Source organism: Notamacropus eugenii, chromosome 3 (assembly GCF_028372415.1).
Source record: "Notamacropus eugenii isolate mMacEug1 chromosome 3, mMacEug1.pri_v2, whole genome shotgun sequence".
Lineage (NCBI taxonomy): Eukaryota > Metazoa > Chordata > Mammalia > Diprotodontia > Macropodidae > Notamacropus > Notamacropus eugenii.
In genome coordinates, this window is record NC_092874.1 from 49,030,390 (window position 1) to 49,056,740 (window position 26,351).

A 26,351-nucleotide genomic window follows, 5' to 3' on the forward strand; every position below is an offset into this window, starting at 1 on the left:
CAGAAAAGAAAAAGCAAAATGGAGCCTGCTTTCAATACTTGATTAGCCTTGAATGCTTGCTTGAGAAGATTGTTATGATGAAAGCATTTTGCAAACCTGAAAGTGACAAATAAATGTGCTATGTATATATATATATGTATACACACACACATATATACATACACATATGTATGTATATATATAATACACATATACTGTTAATATAATTAAGATCTTTATAAATCTACATTAGTTTGTACTGACAGTAGAGAGAAAAGAGAGGGATGGCCTGTTGTCCAAATATTGAGACAACATATAAAGATGTCAAAAACAATGTCAGAGGACCTGAATTCAAATTCTGCCTTTGCCAGTTAGTACTTTTGTGGCCTTGGACAAGTTACCTAACCACTCCCTGCCTTAATTTATTCAGCTATAAAATGGGAGTTGGAATAGCCCTTCTCCAACAATCTCCCCACTTTTCTCTTCCCCTTTTCCATTCTTCCAAGTGAAAAAGTGAGGAAGATTATATAGGGAAGGCCATAATTTGGGAAGTACTAGTCTTTTCAAAGAGGCATGTAGTGGATAAAGCACCAGGCCTGGGGTCAGGAAGACTCATCTTCATGGCCTCAGGCCGGTCTCAGACACTTACTAGCTGTGTGACCCTGGGCAAATCACTTCACCCTGTTCACCTCAGTTTCTTCATATTTAAAAAGAGCTGGAGAAGGATATGGCAAACCACTCCAGCATCTGTACTAAGAAATAGCCAAATAGGGTCACAAAGAGTCAGACATGATTAAACATGTCTTTTGTAATCTATTAGATTGTCAGTTCCTTGAGAGCGGGGTCTGTGTTCTATTTTCGTATTCCTAGTACTTAGCACAGAGTCTTGCACATATAATAAATACTTCATGAAATAAAAATGAATTGAGATATCAATCAGCCTGATTTAATAAAGTAACACTAGACCACTCCACTGTCCTGGGAAAACTGAGCAGAATTAGGGAAAACTGACATTTGCCACCTTACATATTAGTCCTAAGATATTGGCACATTTGCCATCACCATGGCAAAAAGCAAATTTTAAAAGTAGCAAAGTTGTGTCTTTTACTGTCTTTTCCTCCCATTACTCCTTTATCAATCCCGTTGTTCTCTCTGCCTCCTTTTCTCTAGTCACCAAACATACAGTGGTCTCATGCTGACCTCTGGCTCTGTTTTTCATCACCAAATACCCCTCAATATCCTTACAGATCTTCATGCCCTTACCCTTGAAGTTTCTTCTGATCCATACCTAACCCAGACCTTCAATCACCATTTTCCTAGATCTTTTGATTCAGGTCATGAGAGTCACCACTGTTGGATTGATATTCAGAGAGTCCCTGATCTCACTGCAGAATTAGTAAGGAGAGATCTGTGTCCCTGGGATACCAGTCTTTAGCCCTGAAACCTTGTCATTGGTGGTGTTTGTATGCTATGAAAACACTACAAAATAGATGAAGGTTAATTATATATAAAATAGGTTTATATGAGCTGGATAGAGAACCTAATCACCCTTTACAGCACTGTTTTTAGGGAAAATGTATTCTGAGTTGCAAACAATTAGCTTACATTTTAGCATAGTGAAATGCTACCAGACTTGAGTTAAATGACCTAGGCTTTTACTCTGATGTCTACCTATCTGGGCGAGACCTTAGACAATAAACAATCTTCTCCATAACTCTACTTCCTAATCTGCAAGATGGGCATAAGTAATACTTGTCATATTTGAATCAATGGGTTTTTGGAGGAAAATTGTATAAACCATGTAATGGTATATAAGGGTGGTATAGTAGAAACAGCACTGAACTTAAAGTCACAAGATCTGAGTTAGAATCTCAACTCTGCCATCTAACAAGTTACTTCACTTCACTGACATTCAGTTTCCTCATCTATCAAATGAGGGAGTTGGGCTACATGACTTCGAGGGTCCCTTTTAGATCTAAATCTCTGATCTTAAAATTCATTTGTAAGTTTGAAACTATCTATGCCATGTTTAGGTGTAAATGAAGGGGAACCTAGGGTAAATATGAATGGAATCCAGGACATAAACCTAAGAACTTACTCCACTCAACATTTGGTTTATAGCTATATTCCTACATACCTTCCGGGGAACAGATTGTAGTTTCAAAATCAAAGATTGAACTAGTTATCTTCTAAATTCTTTCTTTCCTCAATAAAAGAATCAGTTTAAATTAAAGCAGGGGCTCTTAATTATTTTTGTGTCATGGATCCCTTGGACAGTCTCGTGAAAAGTATAGACCCTTCTTCTTAGAGTAATGATTTTAAATGCATAAAATAAAATACACAGGATTAAAATGAATTCTGTTAATTATTTTTAAGATTTTCATTTTTTAATAATTCAGTTTTAGTTTTCAACATTCACTTCCATAAGATTTTGAGTTTTAAATTTTCTTCCCTTCCCTTCCCCCTCCCCAAGATGCCATGCAATCTGATATAGGCTCTACTTATATGTTCATACTAAACATATTTTCACATTAGTCCTGATTTAAAGAAGAATTAGAAAAATGGGAGGAACCATGAGAAAGAAGAAACAAAACAACAAAAGAAAAGGAGAACAAAGAGTCTCTGCATTCAGGATCCAAAGTTCTTTCTCTGGATGTGGATAGCATTTTCCATCGTGAGTCTTCTGGTTCTGCTCGCTTCATTCAGCATCAGTTCGTATAAGCCTTACCAGGTTTTTCTGATCCACCTTCTCACTATTTCTTTATAGCACAACAGTATTCCATTACATTCATATACTACAACTTGTTCAGCCATTCCCCAACTGATGGACATCCCCTCAATTTCCAATTCTTAGCCACCACAAAAAAGAGCTGCTATAAATATTTTTGTAAATGTGAGTCCTTCTCCTATTTGTATAATCTCTTTGGGATACAGACCTAAAAGTCTGGGTCAAAAAGCATGCACAGTTTTATAGTTCCAAACTTCTCTCCACAATGATTGGACCATAAATATATTTTTATAAAAAACAAGTTCACAGACCCCAGATTAAGAACCTCTGCTTCAGAGACATCTTTTTTGTCAGTTTACTCAAAACATTCTCCTGTTTCTGCAGCAATGATCACTTCTTCTCCTGTTCAGCTTCACCATGCTTTCTAATTCTTCTGCATTAACTTCATGTGGAAAATCTTCATTTTGTTAACTTTCAGGATATTTCTGCTAAACATCATTAAAGCAGTGCAGCCAGATCTGGATGAATTTCATTAAGAAGTTGCATTACCTGAATTTGCATGCCATATTTCCATTGGGCTGGAACCAATCACAATATTTTACATATAATTAACTTCAAATAGTGCAAATTCAAAGAATAGCATTGCTTTTCAGGATTCATTATTCACAGGGACCTAATATTTTTGCAACTCTGGGCATAAATAGGACTCTGAGCCTTCAGTATTTCATCTAGTTGTTTTGTTGTTGGTGTTCAGTCATATCTGACTCTTCATGACCCCATTTGGGGTTTTAATGGCAAAGATACTGGAGTGGTTTGCTATTTCTCTAGCTCATTTTCCACATGAGAAAACTGAAGGCAAACAGGGTGAAGTGAGTTGCCCAGGATCACACAGCTAGTAAGTGTCTGAGGCCAAGTTTGAATTCAGGAAGATGAGTCTTCCTTACTCCAGGCATGGTGCTCTATCCAATCAATATACCACCTACCTGGCCACTTCTAAGATATTTAATACAACAGAGTACCAAATGCAAGAATCTAGTATGCCAGTCAGTCAACAGTCAATCAACAAGCATTCATTTATTAAGAGTTTATCATGTGCCAGGAACTATGGTAAGCATTGGTGACACAAAGAAGAGGCAATGTCATTAGCGTATAGTGCGATAGTTTTTAAATATAGTAGCAAACATTACAAAAGAAACAAATATTTCTCGAAGAAAAACATAATCAACCCGTTAGGAAACATGCTACTTTGTTGCTTCCCCTGCCGCTTAGAATAAAGTTTATCCACAGATGGAGCCAACAGAAATGTCACAGCCTGATGACCGAAGCACACCATTACTGTTTGCTGTCTTTCTATTTTTTTAAATCTATCTACCGGGGTAAATTTTCAAGGTGTTCAAAACAACTACTCACTCTTTTACTTATGCAACTGTACAAAACATCTTATCTAAATTCCCTCTAGTCTGTGAATTCTTTGACTAAGTTTATTTGTCAAGATTATTGAGCATTTTCTGACTATTTTCCAATTGGCCTCCTATGATTAATATATATACATAGCAATTATCCTGTTATTGCACCTCAAGGCTTATAAGGATGAGACTGCCAGAAAATAGGACAAGTAGGTGATTTTTTTTTAAGAGTTGATATTGTAGATGACAACTTTTGGGTGTTGTTGTTGAGTAATTTTTCATTAACATCAGACTCTTCGTGACCCCATGTGGCGTTTTCTTGGCAGACATAAGTGATTTACCAGTTCCTTCTCCAGCTCATTTTACAGATGAGGAAACTGAGGCAAACAGGGTTAAATGGCTTGCTCTGGGTCACAAAGCTAATAAGTGTCTGAGGCCAGTTTGGAGCTCAAGAAGATGAGCATTTCTGACTCCAGGCCCATTTCTGACTCTATGCCACCTCTGGTCACTTACTAATGGGACTTAGTGAGTACTTGCTTGCTTTAGTGCTTGTTTGTCCTTCATTCTTGAACAGGACCGTAACATCAAGAAGGTAATGCCACAACTTGCAAGTGAATTGGATTTAAGTGAGGAAAGGCTTTGCAAAGTCACCAACCTAATTTTCTCCTCCAGAGCCATCAGGGTCCAGTGGCCAGATATAGATCCGGATGACTGGAGATGGCCCCCTTTGTTTAGTAATCTTCTTAGCTAATGATATATCATCAATACCTCAGCTGAGCTGTTATCTCGTTCCTGAGGGCATTCACTTCACCAGTACAGGTCCCAATTCCTCCACATCTCATCCTATGCAATTTTTGTCTTTGTCTTTACATAAGTCTGTCACAGAGAGGTTTATGCAAAATGCCAAAAGACTTCCACGAATTGTTTTAATATTTCAGAGATAACAGGATAACATTCTGGCTGTCCATCTGCCATCCCTGATTCTCACTCCACATTTCACATATGCTGTAACTAGCTGCTACCAATAACTTCACTCAGTTCCCTATGGTGAATTCTTCTTTGCATTTTTACGATGGGATCAGGATGTGAAGTTACAGTATCAAGAGCAGATTATGCCTCTTAGCTTCCTTGGTTTCCTTCAAGTGTGGGCTAAAATCTAAATTACTGGAAGAAGTCTTTCCCAATCCTCCATAGTGCCAGTTCCTTTCCTTTGCTGATTGTCTCCAACTGACCTTGTTTGCACATAATTGCATATTTTCTCTCCCATTAGACAGTGAACTCCTTGAGATCAGGGACTATTTTTTGCTTTTGTCTCCCCAGCACTTAGCACAATAGTTGGCCCATAGCTGATGCTTAATAAATGCTCACTGATATTGAGTTCCAAATAATCAAGGCCAATGTAAAATCTCAATAAGATGTTGAGGATCCTTTTCTTAGCCTCCATATATCATTTATGGGGTCTGGTGGGTGGGGTGGGGAGTGCCTGTCTTAAATCCCACTGAAGTAAAATGCATCATCCCAGAGAAGAATATTCTGTTTGGTGAATAATTTGAATCTTTCTAGGCTGCATAATTTCTCCTCCTTGGCATGAATGAAGAGCAGAGTTTGTTCTTTTTCCCTATTTTTGAAACTTTTAAATTTAAAATAAAGCAATATCTTATCATTTACTATGATCTTTTTCCTTGTTGCTTTTCCATATTTTCTTGATATTTAAATTGTTTCTTTCTGGCTGCTTGTAGTATTTTCTCCTTCACTTGATAGCTCTGGAATTTGGCAACTATATTTCTTGGGGTTTTGAGTTTGGGATCCCTTTCCGGTGGGGAACGGTGGATTCTTTCGATGACTATTTTGCCCTCTGAGTCTAGTACTTCTGGGCAGTTTTCCTTGATGATTTCCTGGAAGATATTGTCCAGACTCTTTTCTTCATCATGGGTTTCTGGCAGGCCAATAATTCTTAGATTTTCTCTCCTGGATCTATTTTCCAGGTCAGTTGTTTTTCCAATTAAATATTTTAGATTTTCTTCTATCTTTTCATTCTTTAGATTTTGTTTGACTGATTCTTGTTGCCTCATTGAGTCATTAGTTTCTACTTGCCCAATTCTAATCTTGATCGTATTGTTTTCTTCAGTTAGCTTTCGCATCTCCTTTTCCATCTGGCCAATTTTTCCCTTTAAGGAGCTATTTTCTCCATTTAATTTTTGTACTTCTTTTTCCATTCGACCAATTTTCCCAGTTAGGTTTTGGGTTTCCTTTTCCATCTGATCAATTTTCCCTATTAGGTTTTGAGTTTCCTTTTCCGTTTGATTAACTCTTCCTTTTAGGGAATTATTCTCTCCAGTTAATTTTTGAACTTCCTTTTCCATTTCTTCAATTTTCTTTTTCAGATTGATGTTCTCATCAGTGAATTCTTTTTTTATAGTTTTAAAATCATTGGCCAGTTTTTCTTTTATATCCTTCTTCAGACGTTCCAGGTAATCTAGTTGTGCTTGTGAGAAATTCATAGTCCCATCTGAGGTTTCAGATGGAAGTACAGTCTCAGCTCTGACCTCTTTGGTGTTTGTGTTTTGGTCCTTATCCCCATAGAAAGATTCTATGGTTTTTTCACTTTTCGTCTGCTTTTTCCGATTCATGATGTTGGCTGAGTGTTGTAGCTTTTGGTTCTTTCAGTCAGAAGATACAGATCTTTTAAGTTGAGTTGATGTTTGTCTAGGCTGAAAGCAGGCTTTTTTTTTGTTGTTGTTGTTGTTTTTGTTGTTGTTTCCCAGATCAACCCTGGGGTTAGCTTGATAGGTGTGTGGGAGGTGTGGTCTGGTCTCAGGATATCTCCTCAGCTGGCTGATCACTCCGGCATCCCAGCTCCGGGATGTTCAAGTAGTGACCCACTGAAGTCCCGTCTTCAGGCTGAAGATTTCAAAGGCTGTTGCGCTGATCTAGTTTATTGTTTTTTAAAGAAGGTGTGTAAGAGGTGAGATGAATAGGATCTAACAGCCACTAACTATGCAATTATATTGCTTTTAAAAAGTCAGGACCAACCTGTCTCCATATTTTCTTTAACAGTACTCAAGCAGATATTCCAGTCCTCTTTTTTTTTGATTGCCAGTAGCTAATTATAAGAAAGTTGTGGAATGGAGTTGCATTTGTTATTTTTCTGTGCCAATGCTGCTTTCATAAATCAACTGACAAAGGATCGTATGTAAACTGTACTTCCTGGGCAAATATTCTTACTGAAGGATCCATTTCCATTTGAAAGACACACCCATTTGGAAGATTTTATCCTCCTTTGTGAATAAGTAAATTAGAATATGAATAATTGGAATTTTTTGCTTCTATTATTTAAAAAATGTTCATCTTAGAGTTAATTATTCCTAGTAGAAACACACTGTACATATATATGTAGATTTTGGTGAAATGCACAAGAGAAATATGCGTTTATAAGGAAAGAAGACAGAAAAAAAGTCAGGAGAATTGTGATATTGTAGTTCAAGAAAATTTAGAATTCAACTGTGAGAAGCCAAAGGCATAAGATATCTTGTTAGAGTGGCAAGAGTAATTTGATGCTCTAAAGAATTGAAAGAGAGGATAGAAAGAAATTATTTGGAGTCATTACAATGAGATCTTAACTGACTTTGGGAAATATTGTAGGAGAAAGGTAGTCTTATTCCAGAAGCATTGGTCAGCGGTTTGGGTGATCATGAAAGAAGAAAAATGAATCACATGTCTAGACTGCAAGTCAGTGAAATATGAGAAATGATGATATTGGAGATGATGGAGAAATAAGAGGAGGCAGTAAAGGACAGGTTTTGAATTATAGGAAAGCTAAGAAGTTCATTTGAATTAGAGATTGTGTCTACACAGAAAAACCAAAGTGATGAACTGATATAATGAGTTGGATATTTCAGACATAAACATCATTTTATTTTTGAGCTGATTTATCCAGATAATTGCCTAAATTCTACATCTAATTTTTCATGGATAGATTCATGCTACATAAAGTACCAAAAGAAAAAAAAAATCAAAAATGGAAAAACAGGCAAGATTGGAATAAGATTCATGAATTTATTATTCGTATCTCTTATTCCTCTAGAGTTCATTGAGGTTGCTTTGATTGCATACAAAAGCTTACTTAGATCTAGACATGCAGAAGAGAAATTATTCCAAAAAATTAAATAGGAAAGTATTTCACATCTTCCATCAGTTGAACTCTTAAATGAGGAAAAATTACCCAAAGTTCAGTAATATTGGTAATGGAATGCATGACCAGAGTCTCATGTTTGGTGGAATCAGCCTAAGGGCCTCATAAAGCTATTTTTAAAAGGATTCTTTTAGTTGATGCAAACCATTGAATTTCACTGACATGTACCTTGACATTCCTTATTCTTTAAACTATGCAGAGACAGGATACAAAACCTAAAAAGATGTTCCTACCTCAGGCAAGGATAAGTTTTGTGAAACAGTTATTCATACTTTATGCATCAGAAAGAAATGTACAGGACATTTTTTTTTGATAATGCATTTATACAAATCTGTTGTATTATTTAATATTGCTTGGGGGTTTTTTTTGAGAGCTATTGAAGCCAAGCCCTTCTCTCAGAGAAAATGGATATCAAGCATATACTTGGGAACATGATGAGATGAAAATTATTACAGTAGTGTTTATTATTCTAAAGAATAGGATTGAGGTTGCACAGACTGGGAATGGAAAAACTTGAACCATTTTCTCCTTTATCTACAAAATGAATGAATGGTTCTAGAATAAAATCTCCTTGATCAAAGAAGTTTTTTTAAAAATGTTTTTAAAATGTTCTCCTTCATTATAAGTATTTATTGTTAATTAAACAGAATTGATGTGCTGAACACAACTTTAAGACAGAGAAGGAAAATTTCATATTTGTATTGGTATCTACTTGACTGACAGCATGCAACCAAGAAATCAACAAAATGTCCACATTCAGTGTAGAGACTCTAGACATTTTGGGGAACGTAATGTTGAAGCTGATACTGTTATTAGTGTAAAGTAGCAAAATGTAACAAATACATTTCTTAATTCCAAGCTGCTCTGATTTTGTGCTCTACATTAGTAATCTTTGCTGTACTTTCTATCAAGGAAATGGTTCTGGACCTGGGCAATTTATTGAAATTCATTCTCTTGCTACTAGTACACGAAAGTAACACTTACTACATGCCTGATGTGTAGTACCTGGATTTCAGTATCCTTCTTCATTCTGAGATTCAATTAAAGAATTCTAATAACCTAATAAGCTCCAAGGGAAATTTAAGAAGTTTATGTATGTCACTTGTATCCTAAAATGGAATAATCAAGTAACAATCTAAAATGCTTTTGGTGATTGGTGTTTTCATTCTAACAGGCTCTCTTGTGACCCTCTAAGTTATAACTCTTCAGAGGCTATGGCTACTACAACTACTACTCCTACTACTACCACTACCACTACTACTACTGCTCCTATACACACAACACACACACACACACACACACACACACAGAGGTAAATATGTCCAGAATGTCTTTGCATGCCTTCATATTGTTGTATTCTTCATGTTCTTTGGGGTCAAATCTAATTTAGATGTATTTGAGAAGACTTCACATGGTTTGCAACTATGTTGTCCATATCTAAAGCATCCAATTATAGAAGAGATCGTTTGAAGACAGTCACATATAACCTTTAATATTTAAAAATTAAAAGTATGTCACATAGATCTCTTAACTCAAATCATCACACAAGTTACTGGAAAGTCTCTTTTCTTCACTATACATTAATTTTATTTTCTTTTCAAACTTTTGACAGTAGTTAAAAGAAGTAAGTATGTATCTACATTTATATACCATATATCCATAACAGCTTGTTAATTACTGTTTCCTCTTCTCCATTTGATTATTCATTTATATATTTGCATATATGTTTTCCTAGTCACAGTTAGCAGGTGTACTATTCTGGTTCTCTTTTCTTTGCTTTGCATTGTTTCACGTGTCTCCAAAATTCTTTGAATGTCTGATCTTTTTTAAATTTTAAGAGCATTGTGGTATTCCATTACACCAACAGATAATTCAGACATTCATTCACTATTAGAGAGTTTGATTATCTATAGTTCCTTACAATTACAAACAATGCTTATTCACATATATGTACACACACAGATATAAGCAATACATGCATGTATCACAAATTGACCAATTAAATCAGCCTGTTGAGGTTTCAATTCCAAGCTGATAGACATGCATTGTTGATTTTGTTTACAAAATTGCTTCTTTATTTATGCTAAGGATTCGGATTGCTTGGTATGCAAAATAGTTTTACTCCAAACATTCCTTAGTGTGTTCTGATTTTATATAATGTGTTCCTTAAGAGTTTTATCTTCCTTACTTTTGTTTGTTAACTTACTCATATACCATAGAAGATCAGACTCATATGAGCCAATACTTTTCAATGCACACTTGTGTTATCATTTCTCCCTTAATGCTATAAACTTTTTATTTATGAACATTCATAGACATAAGAACAAGCATAAATATGCTTGTTGACACGGCATATTATACAGCTTCTATTAAAAGCTGTATATCCAAAAGCTGTATATCCAAAAGCTGATATCCAACCCTGGACTATCAAGTTACAAAGGACATCCTTCACATTTGAAAACTGAGCTTGGTTGACAGTCTTGTGAATCCCTGAAGATCACAGTGTCTTGATCTAGAATTTATTTTTGGACAATCTCTTAGTTGTTTTTTTAAAGGTATCTTTTTGCTTTTTTCTTTTACTTTTCATTATTTGTATTTGTCTGAGTTAAACTGTCATTCATGGTATATTTTTGAGTTTTCTCATTCTTTGGGCTTGTTAGAATTTAATTTTGTTTCATAGCTTCCATTCAAACCAGAAAATTTGCACGTGCCTACTTCAAATTATTTAATTTTTAGCCTTCTTGGTATTTTAAGCTACAATGATTAATAAAAATGCCATAGACCTTAAATATGGTATCTTGGGGTTCTACTTGTCAGGAGTCACACCCAAATGAGAATCAAAACCCAGTCCAGGTTGCCAATGTATCATGTCTCTAAAACGACTCACTTGCTCTCACCTATATGTAGGCTCTCTGTTGGTTATGGAATGTAATTGGCTTCTGCTCCAGAAAGGAATAAAAGCTTTCTTCATGGCTGCTAATCTGGTTGCTTCTCTTTTGCCTTTTGCCTTAATTAGACCTCCAGACTCTATACTAATCTACAACCTTTTAAGAAAGGTTTTAAGAAAGATTTCTGGCTTCCATGTGTTCCTTGCCTCTTCCAGTCCCACTTCTGAACCCTTGAACATTTCCTTGGTCCTGAGGTGATATTAATACAGGAGCAATTGGTTCTTTGCATGAGTCACTTGACAGGTATTTCTTAAGCATCCACCCAGTACTACACAGACTACAAATTAGGTACCAGAAATGATCCTAGTACACAACGTTGTTTGTTTCTGGTTGGGAAGATGGTCTTTACAAGAAATAGTCAGATATGACAGCTAATGAAGGCAAAATAATTTACAACAGCAATTCTTAACCTTGGGTGCATGAACTGTAAAGAAAATTCTGATAACTGTATTTCAGTTATATTAATTTTTCCCTCCTAATTCTATGTATTTTATTTTGTGCATTTAAAAACATTCTGAAAAGGGGTCCACAAGCTTCACCAGACTGTCAAAGGGCACCATCCATCTGTCTCTCTCTTTCTCTCTCCCTCTCTCTCTCTCTCTCTTAGACACACACACACACACACACACACGTACAATTAAAAGAGAGAGATCAATACAATCTGGATTATCCTCAAAGAAGTATCTAGGAGAGGGATAGAGAGAGAAAAGAAATAAATGTATGCTAGGAGAGGAAAAGAGGAAGTAATAGAAGCAGAGCAGAAAGTGACATAGTCTTTTGAGAGATTAGAAGACAGAATTCCTTTTGAGGAATAGTGGGAAATAAGCTTCTATGATGGAGATGGGTGCAGATATTGTAGAAAGCTTTAAAAAGAGAAACTGGGACCTCTTCACTTAAACCATAAGAAAACAGGGAACAAAGCTGAATTATGTGTTCTCTCCCAGCACCCAGTAGAGTATGTTGCACAGAATACAGACAATAAGTATTTGTTGACTGAACATATGCTGAATGCTCTGATGACTAAGGTGGTGGCTCTTTTATAAGTGTATGACAGAGTAAAAGTGGATTTTGTTGTTTTAAATCAATCTGAAAGAGTTCTGAAGGACTGAATGATACGGGAAGGGAACAGAGGCACAAAGATTAGCTAGTAGGCTACTACAGTAATTCAGGCATGAGATAATAAGGCAGAATCAGTATGGGACGGTCAAGAGAGTACTGAACATGGAACAGAGAATCAAGCCATGAACAGACATTGATTAAGCTCCTACTGTGTGCCAGGTTTCATGATATAAAGACATTAATGAAGCCACCCCTGCTGTCTAAAAGTTTATATTCTATTGAAAGAAATAACATACAAACATATAAATAACCATAAAGTACATATGAAAGAAATGCAAAATAATTTGTGTCTGGGGGATTAGGAAAGGCCTCATGCAGATGTGTTTTTGTTATGTTCAGCCAATTCTTGTTACCCCATTTGGGATTTTCTTAGCAAAGATACTGGAGTGGTTTGCCATTTTTCTTCTTTAGCTCATTTGACAGATGAGGAAACTGAGGCAGAGTTAAGTAACTTGCCCAGGATCACACAGCTAGTAAATGTGAGGCCAGATTTGAACCCAGGAAGACGAGTCTTCCTAACTTCAGGCCTAGAACTCTATCCACTGTACCACCTAGCTGCCTCATGTAGCTCATATCTGAAGAAATTTAGGAATTCTAAAAGGCAAACATAAAGAGGGAGTAGACTCCAGGCAGTGTAGACAAAGGCACAGAGGTAAGAGATGGAACGTCATGTTCTGAAAAATACAAATGGACCAGTTTGGTTGTAACATAGGGTACATGAAGGTGATTAATTAAGTAAGTAAGTACCGTGTAATAAAGCAATCTAAAGCTAGACTATGGAGGGCTCTAAATGCCAAGTGGAAAAATCTGTATTTTATCCTAGAAGATAAAAGAAGCCATCGGAACTTTTTGAGCAGGGTATTGATGTGATGAGAATTGAGCTTTGTCAGCTCTATGGGAGTTGGAGGCTTAAGGCAGGGAAGTCAATCCCAAGACTAATCATCAAGGTAAAAGATAATAAAGACTGAACTAAGGTAACACAGATTCAATAGTGAGAAGAGGATGGATAGAAACAAGACATATTATGGATGCAGAATCCACAGGGTTCAAAGCCAGTGCCTAACATTTATAGTCCATGTGACTATGGGCAAGCCATTTGACTTGTAACCTACATAGGCATCTGTAAATTGGGGATAATATTAACTTAAGTACACACATCATTCTGAGAAAAGATTCATAGGCTTCACCAGGAATCTATGACATTAAAAAAAAGAGAAAAGGTTAAGAACCCCTGACTTTGAGGATTTGACTATAGGTAATACATCCAGGAGGTTGGTAGACAAGAGCCTGAGACTTCATTTGTAGACTCAAGAGGCTTGGGAAGTACTGAAAAATTTATCAAGAAAGGCTAACTGGGGAAAAAAAAAAACTTGGTCAGAAGTCAGCACCATGGATGGCTCCAAGGGAAGCTTGTTGCTCTAACACCTTTTTAAAGTGAGACAAACTGGCTCCTTCTCCCTGGAGGCAGCCTGGAAGTACTTGGCTAGTTGTCTGCTGTGTTTTAATGGACTAGGTCTGTTACCCGTAGTCTATATTTTCCCTTACAGTCTGTTCTACACAGCCTACACTTTGGATTTTTTCCTCTCTTCTACTTGAATAGCATTTTAGAGTTTATAAATCACTTTCCTCACAACAGCCTTGTGAAGTAGGTTGTGAAAGTGGTTTACTTTTCATTTGCCTCCTCTAAGATGTCACACCCTCTTTTGCCTGGCAGAGTAGGAATTTGGGGGGTATGAACTGAACCAGAAGAACTATGAGGCTCCTTCCAACACTAAAAGTGTTTAATTCTGTGGTATTCTAACCAGGAACTGAACATTTGGACCTTAACAGGAAGCAATGAGTCAAAGCCAGCAATCAGAAATCACCAACACTGCCAGTATGCTTGTGTCTGGTTTCACAGGGTCCTGCTCACTCTCACAGATGCATCCTTGGCTACTGAAGAAGCACAGGTGAAGCATATGGCCTCAACTGCCATGTTAATCCCCACTGGTAGGGTGATTGACTCTAGCAGTAAAAATTGCAGAGCAATACCTCCCTGCCTATGCACCTGTGTACAGGAGCCACATAAAACAACTGGTTTCAATCTCTGGAAACCCCACCTCTGACACCTACTAGCTATGTGACCATTATGCAAGTGACTCACTATCTCTCAGTTTCAGTTTCTTCATCTGTAAAGTAGGCATAATATTTCTTGCAGCATCTACTTTATAGGGTTGATGCCAGACTCCAATGAGAGAATATGTATGTATGTGTATATATATATGTATATATGTATATATATATATACACACACATAAAGCACTTTAAAATACCTATTATCATTATTAAATGTCTTTCACCAAATGCTGTTATCACTTTGATAGACTCTGCTGTCTTATTTAGCTGAAGTTACTTCACTGAGGTGAGAGAGGTATTATTTTGGGCTGTCTGTGAACCAGATCATATATGACAGGACTGTATTACCGAAAATATATTGTCCCTGAAGTTCGAGGTGATTTGCCCTTCTTGTCTTCTGTGATCATCTGTCCTGAGCAATGGCTATTCTATAACCATAAGTTGAGAAGAAAGTTTTCTCATTATCTATATTTCTGGAAGAGCAGTGTCTAAATGCAGACTCCTACTGATCTTGATTTGCTTGGGTAGTTGGAGGTCTTTGAGGAGGAATCTTGCATAGTGTCACTAGGAGTCTATGATGAGTTTTGGCTCTCCCCCCCCCACCCCCCCCACATAGATGTCTGTCTGAGGCATGGTCATCTAAAGTTCTCAAGGACTTTGGGTACCATCACAGACCATCTTACCAAAAGTCTCAATGGAACTTTCTGGCTGTTTAGTCCTATAAACTTCTTCAGGCCTATACTCCTCTCCATGTTGTCAGTACTTGGCCTTTCCTGTGATTAACATATCTCTCTATCTGCCTACTCTCTTAATCCCAGATAGCATGGGCTTGGAGAATGAAGAAACTTTGGCATGAATACTATCCCTGACACCTACTATTTATATGACCATGGACAAGTCCCGTGACTTCTCTGTACCTCAGTTTCTTCATTGGTGAGGTAGGTAGAAATAAGAATGAATGAATGAAAAAGCATTGATTAAGGACTTAGAGTGCTAGGCACTTTCTTATGTACTAGGAAAGAAATGCAAAAAGGCTAGTTTCTGCCCTCAAGAAGTAGACATTATGTATTAAGGCAAGACAACACATTTAAGGGAGTGGTGTCTAGGGAAAGGTGCTATGATTTAGAAAGTTATGTGTAAGTTAAGCGGAGGCAGAGGAGAGTTGTTTGAATGTTCTTACTCAAAAGGCTCTCTAATCTCATTAATTTTTCCAGTGATTCAGATCATGATTCATCCATGCTTGACCATCCAATGTGATTTATAATGCTGTATATACTTAGCATAAAGTTCTATATCCAAAAGTATGTGTGATTTCACTGGTAAGGGAGCTCCATCAATGCAGACTGACCCATATCAAAACCCTTCATGTCTCAGTAGCTAGTTTCATGAATTGTTGTGAGAAAATAATGTACTTGATGGCTTACCTTTGAATAAGAAACCTCTTTCAGACTCACCTGACATGGTTTTCTGCTAACAGGTGGTTGCCAGGTCATGCTCTAAGCCTTTCCACTTTGTCAGGCCTTGCAGAACTTGTTTCCCACTGCCACATTCTTTGAGAATCCGAGGCTTCCTGCATGTCATGAGAGGGACTTTATTGGAGTAGGCTCTGTATACTCAAGACAGCATGGTATAGTGGATAGACAGCTAGCCTTGAAATCAAGAAGACCCGGATTCAAGTACCATGTTTATCTCACATTTGTTGTGTGACTCTGGATAAGTCACTTCTCACTTTCCCATGAAACTGTCTAAGACTTTAATTGTCCAGGAATCTTCTAAAAGGATGATATCATTGGTGAAAAAAATTGTTCTAACTTTATAAAGGATTTTCAAATTTGTTATTAAGATTTTAAAGATATTTTAAAGATTTATTAAAGATACTGAGGTGATCTTGAAGACATTTGTATGTAATTTATTTTATAAACAATAAGCTGGCATTATCCAACTAAAGATATAATACACAACAAGTAGGTTCCTTTTTAAAGTGCCTTTAGAAATTTTCTTGTTAAAAACAAACAATAATAGCTAATATTTATGTGGCACTGGAAGGTTGCAGAATACTATATGTGCTGTTTCACTTGATCCTCATAACGACTCCTGCCTTGCAAGATAAACACTATTATTAGTTCCTGTTTACCTCAGTTTCCTCATCTGTAAAATGAGGTGGAGAAGGCAATGGCAAACCACTCTGGCATCTCTGCCAAGAAAACCCCCAGTGGGCCCACAAAGCATCAGGCATGACTGAAAAACAACTGAATGATAATTTAAAAAATCCAAGGTTGAAAATGGATAAGGGACTTGCCCAGGGTCACACAGCCAGCATGAGGCTGGAACAGGATTTGAACCCAGGTCTTTCTGATTCCAAGCTTAGCTCTCTGTCCATTATGCCTCATGACTTTAAACAAAAAACTAATTTTGCTGAGAATAAGATCCAGTGCACCCCATCTTCATTAATGTCAGATCAGGTTGATACTGAAGGAAGCATAAATCTATTAAGACATTAAGTTAATTTTTAAAAGCTTTTCACAATTTAAACAGAGAATTACCAAAAAGTAACATCATATAGTTGGAACCTAGCACACAAGTAATTTTCATTTCAAAAACATTTCCAGAGTGAGATGGAAAGAACACAGAACTGGAAGTCAAGAGGTCTGGATTCTGGACTTTTAGCAATGTAACTATAATCTTTCTGGGTCAGTTTCCTCATCTGTAAAAGGAGAAAGTTGGATCAGATGATCTTTGAGGTTCCTCTGAATTATAAAGGTCTACCATTCTACTCCTTGCATGTCACATGCCCCTGAACTGGTAAGTTTCAAACATGGAACAAAAAAATAAATAAACAATTTGAAACTAAAGATCAAAAAACCCCTCCCAGGTTAGGCCTGTTTTTGCAGCATGAAGAGATTTGACTGGTTTACTCCCTTAATAAAAAAGAGTTAAAAATTTTTAAAAAAACCCACCTTACCCATGTTCAAGTCAAGAGGCTGAGGTTGGAGCGTAGAGCTGCTGACACACTTACACGCTCGGTTTTGAAACACATGTATCACAATCAGGGCTCTTGCTTGTTCCTTTGTTTGATTTCATCTGCATTTCTTGGACCCCTCCTTTTCCAGACTGCTGACCTTTCATGCGCCCTCCTAGGATGTCTCAGACTACCAGACCTTCAGCACAAGACAGGGTCCTTCAAGGTAACATTGGAGACCCTTCTCACTTTTTTTATGACATTTCTCTGAAGCTGAAGGTATTGTTCAGCCCAGGAATACATACATACATAAATATGTAGGTATATACATATATACATGTGCATTACATATATATATATTGTGTTTGTGTGTGTATGTGAGGGTGGGGAGGAAAGGAGAATGGTAGTAGGAGGGAACTGGAAGATGGGGAGAATTACATTAGAGGAGGGATGAGGTGAAAGGTTTGTCCAGGAGGTTGAGTTCAACTGGTCTTCATTGACTATTTGCTATTTGCATGACAATACCATAGGGATCCTGGGGGAAAAACACAGAGATGAGTAAAACTCCTGTTTCAATCCTTAAAAAGCTTACATTTTTATTAGAAACTGGTTTAGTTGGTTTCTGTTCCACTCAGAAGACCTTAGGGCTTAACCTAATTATGAAACTGAGGCTTGTGGTATAGGGACCTTTCTAAATCTCACCATAAAGGAGGAGCATAAGGGTGTGCCCACAGGGGACTGAGTTCCTTTCATTCACCCAGTTTCTTCATGGGTAAAATGCAGGAATTTTTAAGGTCCTTTCCAGGACCTTAGGTCAACCCTTAGTTCACCCCCTTCACTACTAAAATCTTCAGAGACACTCTCCTTTCCCAGGGGAGTAAGGGCATGGCAAAGAGCTGGCTGGAGGTTCCTTTCTCCCCCAGGTGAAAGAGCAGGGAGATTTATAGTCAGAGAATGATAACATTTAGTAAGCATTTCCTACGTGCAAAGCACTGTTCAGAATTCTGGGAACCAAAAGATAAAAGCAAGACAGACATTCCTATCTCTCAGGAACTCAAATTCTACTAGGGCAAATTTAACACATGCACAGGTAAGAATATACAAAGCAGGGAATAAAGAAATGGGGTAAGAGAACAGCCACATAAAGTGGTACAGGATAACTGTGAGGTGATAGCTGGGGAGAATGAGAGGGAGCTTAAGAAGGAGGTTGTATTCATCCTTCATTGCTGAAGAAGACCATGCCATCAGAGAAATAATGACATGACTTGCACTTGACTTTGTTTTGAGTGAGGGAAGGCTATGCAAGGTCACCAGCCTCACTTCTCCTCCAGAGCCATCTGAATCCAGTGACCTGATATTCATCAGGATGACTGGAGATGACCCAGGATGCACTGAGAGATCTTGGCCAGCATCTATGCAAGTACTCACTCAGGAAATGCCCACTCATTGAATAGACCTGTTTAAGAAGTAGTCAGGGCATGGCCCCTTCAATGAGGTCAAGAAAAAGAAAGACATCAGGCTGGGAGGGAAAAATTCTTAAGCAAGGATGGAGGAAAAGAAGTTGAGAAAGGAATGCATCCCAGTCATAGAAGTCAGACTGTGCTGGGAGAGGCTTTCCAGACGAATCAGACTCATCTCAGTCTTTTGGAACATCTTTTTCTTAAAGTCTCAGCTAAGCTGCCACCCTATACCTGACATCTCCCCCATCCTTGTGACCCCCAGATGTTACTGTGCCCTCTTGCTTCAAATTACTTCCAAATCTACCACCCCTAATTGGCTCCTCAACTGTCTTTGAGCTCTCCTTTGCCTCCTTTCCCTTCTACCTTGCCTTAGTTACCTAAGGACATGTGGAAGAGGAACTCTGGGTGTAATGGAAGGATTCAGAACCAGAGAAGCAAGATTTCAATCTCAGTTCTGCAACCTGTGTAACCTTGGACAGGTCAGCTAGCCCAAGCTTCAGTTTCCTTATCCGTAAAATGAAGAGGATGGCCTATATGGCCTCAAAAATTGAGATTTTAATTACTGATGTTGCACTGCCTGCTGTATTTATAGATACAGATATATATATATATATATATAGATAGATCTCTTTCTCTGTATATATATACGTACATATATATGCATATATATATACATATACTGCTAATATTTATATAGTCCCTACTATGTGTCAGGCACTGTCTTAAGCACTTACAATCATTATCTCATTTGATCCTCACAACAACCCTGGGAGGGAAGTGCTATTACTATCCCCATAAAAGATAAGTTATTTTGAAAGCTGAAGGAGAAGTTTGGGATCATTTCTTACAGGGGTTCTTAATCTGGGGTCCATGAAATTGTTTTATTTTAATTAACTATTTCAGTATGTAAGTGGGAATTCAATATAATAAGTATTTCAATTCTACTGGTTTCCTTTGTAATCCTATACATTTTATTGTATGCATTTAAAAACAGCATTTCGAGAAGGGATCCATAGGCTTCAGCAGCCAGTCACAGGAGATTACGACACAAAAAAGTCCAACCCCCTTCATTTTAGAAGGGAGGGAACTGAGGTCCTGAAAGTTCAAGGGATTTACGTTAAAGGGATTTCTTAAATCCAGGACGTTAGAATTTAGAAGCCTAGAAAGGCCAACCTTCCTTCTCGTTACAGATCGGGGAGCCCGAGGCTCGCGGATGCCACCTCGGGGGCCCGAGGCTCGCGGATGCCAGGGGTTAGAACCCAGAGGCTCCGTTCCCGAGGTCCAGAGCTGTGTCTTGACCTCCACACTGGCTCTCCAAGGTCTCCAAGCCCAAATCCAGGGCTGTCTCCACGGGTCCATCCTTGGGCCCAAGTTTGAATAAAGCCACCCAATAGGGGCGCTTCAGGGCCAGAACGTAATCCTGCTCTCCAAGCAGAGAGTGAGCACACTTTAAACCACTAGGCAGTATTCCTGGGTTCGAATCCTGCCTCTCCCTGCTCCTCATTGCCTGCGGGGACTTCTGCTGGCCTCAGTTTCCCCATCCGTGAGATGGGGGAGGTGGTTGCAGGGCCCTTTTCCATGCTGTTGATCATCCTCCCATTTTCGGTTGGTCCACAATGGTTTGCCCGGAGTATCTCCCCCTGGAGCACCCGGGCTGACCTGCCATTTGGGCGCACCCCCTCCCCGCCCCCCAGCGCGTAGCCCAAGGCCAGACGCCACGTGGTGTGCCCTTCATCTAGGCTGCTTGGCTTGACCTAGCTGCCAGGTAGGCTGGTCTCCATCCCCCGAGGCCCGGGAAGGCGGGAGTGGGGGGGCGGGGAGAGGGCCCGGCACGCGGCGGGGGGCCTGGGGGTGGGGCCTGGAACGCGGCGGGGGGCTCAGGGGGCGGGGCTCTCGGCGCACCTGCCCGAACCCTTGTCCACGGCGACTGCGCGAACGTTCTCCTGCCCCTTCTCCCGCCCTCCGCCTCAGTGTTTCCGTGGAGACGAGGATGGCGGCTACGCCGGACGCGGTCCTCCCGTGAGCCGGCGTGGAGAGTTGGCGCGGGGCCGGTGGCCGAGCACTGCGGTGCCCAGTCCCGGCCCACCGAGACGTCAGTCTCAATCAGACCTTTCCCTTCTCTTTCCCTCCCTCCCTGTCCCTCTTCCTTCCCAGCGCAAGCCATGGAGGACGAGGAGCGGCAGAAGAAGCTGATCCGCGGCAAGGCTTTGGTAAGCCTGGCCCTTCCCGGGGAGGGCGGGGAGGTGGAAGCCCGGGGCGAGAGCGGGGCTGGGCTCGGGCCCTGCTCCCAGCGCGAGGTGGCGGGGAAGGGCGCTGTCTTGGCAGCGGGGGGTCGCTGGGCCGCCCCTTGGGGCTGGGCTCCCCGGTGCCTGCGCCCCGCATCGCGCCAGCTGCGGACCCCGGCCCGGGGGAGCCTTCCTGAGACCCGGCTTTTGTCTCCTCCTCGGTGGTTTTCTCCCGATTTCCCACCTTGGGGAAGGCGGAAAAGCGGGGCGGGGTCTTGTCTGCTCCCTGTGCCCCCCAGATTGCGGTGTCTTTTGTCTTCTCTCCCTTTCTCCCCTGGGCCCCCCCCCCACGCACGCAGCTGAGGTGCAGGTTTGGACAGGTGGGCTCCTTCCTTTCCTCCCTGCACAGTCGCAGGGGGGCCCCCACCCCGGGTTTGGCGCTGGTGGACAGCGGGATGGGCCTGTGACAGCTGTCCGGGGACGGCCCTGCGCAGCTATGTCCTGAAGGTGCCACGAGTGCCAGCTGTGAAATCCTGCAGGGAAGGGGGGCGTGTGTTCAGGAGAGGGGTGACCTCTCTTCTCGCTCTTGACGTTTGCAGTTCTTTGTGGTGGGAAGGGGGCTAGCGGCCTTGAGGTGAACGGAGGCTTCAGGGAGGATCGCTCGGCCTGTTCCACAGTTGCGGGACAAACTTGGCTCAACAGTGATGTATTTGGGTTAAAGCGAGCAGACATTTTCATCACTTTAATTTTATTTTTTAACGTGACTTTAAATTGCTTTTCAGAATGGTTGAATCAGATCACAGCTTCCCCAAGGAGCCGTTACAACACTGGTTATTTCTATCTTTTGTTCTCTATGCTGGAGATACTTTAGCTGTATTGTACCTGTGGTTGTAAGAATCTCTGACCTTGTACTTTAAGGTTTTCAAAGCACTTTACACGTTTGATCTTCACCATCCTGTGGGTGCTATTTTTATTTCATAGATAAGGAAACCCACCCAGAAGTTAAGTGATTTGCTCTTGTTCCTACAGCTAGTAAGTGTTTGAGGCAAAATTTTCACTGTGGGTTATTACATAACGGATTTACACTAAACATATTATTGGGAGAAGTGACTTGGTGGTGTAGAAAATAACCTGGAGTCAAGAGAGACGGAGGTGTGAATCTTGCCTCTGTCACTTAGTAGCTGCTGCCCATGGACAATCACTTCTCCTCTTCTGCAAAGTGTGGGGGTAGGGAGGATAGTGCCTTTCTTATGGTTTTGTAAGCGTCAAATTAATTAATCCATCCAATGTTTTTTGTAAACTTTAAAGTGCTACAAAAGTATCAGCTATTATTGTAGACAAGATGCAAATTATAATAATGAATCTCTTTTAAAAAAACATTTCTGAGAATATTTATTGCTCTAAAATGCCTTTGGGCTTTTTTGGATCATATTCAGACCATCTTTATTAAAGATAAGTTTTAGTATTTCATGACTTAAGAGTTTTAAACTGTCATATTAAAGATAATTACTAGTATTTAAGTACTGAAAGGATCCGTGATATGGATATACCTATCATTGATTTGAAATCTCCCTTCCTCCTCTTCTATTTGAGTTGCTGTGGCCTAACCAAATAGTCAGCACCTGGTAGCCCAACCTGCTTCTGCTGTGCCTTTTCAAACTTAACTAGGCAGGTCCTCCAATAAGGAACCATGTCCATACTTTTTTAGCCTTTTCTAAGTCCTGCCAAATTTGCTGGCATAGCTTTCCAGTGTCACTACCGGTATTGTACCTGCCCATATGATTGGCTGTTCCTTTCAAACTGGCCTCCCCCGAGTGAATTCAACAACAGAACCAAGTTTTATCTATAGACAAATTGGTGTTAATGGTTAAGATTTTAGTGAGTACAGCTTTCACTGAGTCTTCACATTAATACATCTGGGCTCACTTTATTTAGAGTCAAGGCTTGAGTGACTGAATTTATTCAGTTGGGTTTTTTAAGTGCTGGGAGTGAAGAGAACATTCTTAGAAGCCTCTTTATTGCTGCTTCAGTTGCTGCATTCCGAGTTCCTGAGTAGAATGTTTGATGTTTGTGTACAAGTTGAGGGAGCAAGGAGGCTATACCTTCAAAAAACCAATCAAAGAAGATGTGGTTTAGTGAAAGATTGCTGGATTGCGAGCCAGGGACTCGGGATTGGTCAGTCCAGGACACCTTTAATGTCCATGTGACCTTAAGAGAGATAGTTTTTTATTCTCTCTTGTCTGAAGTCCCCTTATCTGTAAAATAAGAGAGGGGAGTTGATTTTTTTGACCTTCAAGGCCATTTATAATTCTAAAGCTTTGATGACATTATCTGATTTTACAAAAATCCTGGTTTGACTTTTAACCTGGAATTTTCTCTACCTTCAATCCAGGTATCATTCTTGAACTGAAAATAAAACCATTCTGAAACAACATAGCTTATTGTTTGGACAGTGATACAGTGTATCATTTTTTTCACAAGGTTCAGAGACTGACAGCATTATAAAGATCATGCAGTCCATACCCTGATCCCAAACCCCACAGATAAGAAACAGAGGTGAGAGAAGTTCAGTGACCTACTGAGGGTCACCCAGGATCAGAGAGGAAACTTGAACCCAGGACTCTTTTCACAAAACTAGAATTATAAATCTTCTGGGTTTTTAAAATTTTGTGTTTGACAATTCTGCATGAGAAAGGTCAGAACCCCTATTCCTCCTACCTGATTCTGCTTAGAGAAGCTGCATAAGCATGCTGAACAGAGCAGGGTTTAAATGGGAGGAGGGGGCCAGTGTTTGTAGTAGCTGATCTCTAAGGTATCTTGCTTATTATCTGGGTGCCTACAGGAAAGTCACTTAATCACTTTAAGCCTTAGGTTTCTTATATTTAAAGTCTAGATAATAACATTTCTGCTGCTCTCCCTCATGGAGTTGTAAGGACAGGAAACCCTGTATAAATCATAAATTCCTACTATTAGGAATTTAACCTTTCTTTTAGAAGAAAATACTGATATTGCCACGTGGAATTGAAATCTTTTTTTTAATTGTGAAAGACTTTTTTTGTTTTTGAAAGACTTTTTTTGAGAAAGACTTTTGAAAAGTAATTTTCTGACACTAGTGGTACTTAGGTTGAAAAGAGCAAAAAATTTACTTTATTTTCTAAAATCAGTTATTTATAATTGGGCCCTTTGTCTAGTGCCCTAGAAATAAAAAATTTCTTATTAACCTCCAAAAGCAAACAGTTATAACCACATTTTACTCCCTAAACATAGTTATCTTATTTTTATTGATGTCTTTTGGTTTTATATTCATTTCTAAATCTGTATTTCCCTTGGACCTGTTAGACAATCATTTGTAATAATTATTTTAAAAGAAAGAGAAAGAAAGGCAGTTCTGCAAAACCAACAATCCCTCTTAATTCTAGTGCATTCTCTCTGTTGATTATTTCTCATTTTGCTTTGTATATAGCTTGTTTGTACATATTTATTTGCATATTATTTACCTGATTAGATTGTGAGCTACTTGAGGGCAGGAAGTATCTTTTGTCTTTCTTTATATCTCCACTGCTTAGCACTCTTAGCACCACTGGCACATGGTAGCCATTTAATAAATGTTTATTGACTGACATACGGTATATGCAGTATTCCACACCAAGAGTCCCTTACCTCTGCAAAGAAAGGAAGTAAATATATTTTCTCAATTATTATCTCTCCTCCAGTCTCCCATTATCTTGTATTTATTTTGTCTATCCTACACTGTCCTTAAGGTCAGGGGTGGTTTCATTTTCTTTTAGTATCTCTTGTACAGTGCTATAGCAGTTATTTAATAATGGCTTAATTGATTGATTCTCCATGGCCAAGTTTGGTCATAATTACTAATATTCAGTTTATTTTTTGTTTTGTTTTGTTTTTCCATCTTCGTTATCATTTATTTCTTTTTTCTAGAACTGTGCTAGCATCATTCTGGATGGTATTATAGAGATGTATTTTTGAGAAAGGCAACACAAACTGCCCATGCTGCAGAACTAAATGGTTAATTTCTTTTCCTGTCAAAACTATTGCATTATTTTTTCAAAGTAAAAATATTTGCAACTTTATATAAAAAGAGAGCATTATGGTATTTGTGAGCATAACCAAGTAAAGGTCGGTTTTGTTAAAATCCGCAGTAAATTATTACTGGTGCAAATGCATACTCTGTATTTCATAAAATTCTATTAATTCTCCAGCAAAATCCCACAAACCACAGCAGTACTCTAATGTACAGAATTTTATATAACTGACGGTACCTTTTTTCTTAGGAAAAAAATCAATACAGTAACATTAAAACTAAGCTAACATTCTTTTTTGGTGGCCTCATGCTTTTTTGCTTGAATGGTAAGACTGTTAGTCTTTTTTACTAAATGTTCAGCAATAAACAAAATAGTTTTGGCCGGAAATGTCCAGTATCACATTAATACTACATGAAAAGCAGTGAAAAAAATTATATTGGTAATTAAACTGCTCAGTCCCACAAATTCTCAAGTATTGAGCTTATGAGTAAGGAAAAAAATTATAATTTCTGGACCTTGGAAATTAAAGCTACATTATTCTAATGTGAAGAAAGTAACTTTCTTTCAGCATTGTTTTATGCTTGTTTACAAGTACTGAGTGTTATTCAGTTCTTTTTTTTAAAGGTTTCTTTTTTCCCCTTACATAATATTTTTCCTCAATTACATGTAAAGATAGTTTTCAACATATCTTTTATAAAATTTTGAGTTCCAAATTTTTCTTTCTTCCTTTCCTTTCCCCTCCCCAAGAGAGCAAACGATCTGATATACGTTGTACGTGTATAATCCTGTTCAACATTTCCACATTAGTCATGTTGTGGAAGAAGAATCAGAACAAAAGGGAAAAACCACAAGAAAGAAAAAACCAAAAATAAAGTGAAAACAGTATGCTTTCACAGTGTTCTCCTGGTTCTCACTTTACTCAGCATCAGTTCATGTCAAGTCTTTCCAGGTTTTTCTTAAATCTTCTTGCTCATCATTTCTTATAGCACAGTAGACTTCATAGTTCTTTCTCGCATCATGGATAGCATTTTCCATCACAAGTCTTTTGGAATTGTCTTAGATCATTGTATTGTTGAGAAGAGCTAAGTCTCTCATAGTTAATCATCGCACAATGTTGCTGTGTACAATGTTCTCCCAGTTCTGCTCATTTCACTCGGTATCAGTTCATGTGAGTCTT

At 38.8% G+C, this 26,351-nt stretch overlaps 1 protein-coding gene and 1 long non-coding RNA gene across 16 annotated transcripts in view; one reads left to right on the forward strand and one right to left on the reverse strand.

Moving 5' to 3' along the window:
• LOC140530917 (uncharacterized) overlaps positions 1-26,351 on the reverse strand; it is a 1,083,438-nt gene that overhangs the window by 603,618 nt on the left and 453,469 nt on the right. For all 15 annotated transcript variants that reach the window (XR_011976155.1, XR_011976146.1, XR_011976158.1 and 12 more), the window contains one exon: positions 15,942-16,057. This is a non-coding gene — a long non-coding RNA (uncharacterized lncRNA). The remainder of the gene's footprint in view (positions 1-15,941; positions 16,058-26,351) is intronic.
• Positions 20,455-26,351, forward strand: part of LOC140531011 (uncharacterized) — a 108,806-nt gene continuing 102,909 nt past the window's right edge. Inside the window, exons 1-2 of the mRNA XM_072650212.1 lie at positions 20,455-20,603; positions 20,696-21,116. Coding sequence (XP_072506313.1) covers positions 20,455-20,603; positions 20,696-21,116 — 570 coding nt within the window. The remainder of the gene's footprint in view (positions 20,604-20,695; positions 21,117-26,351) is intronic.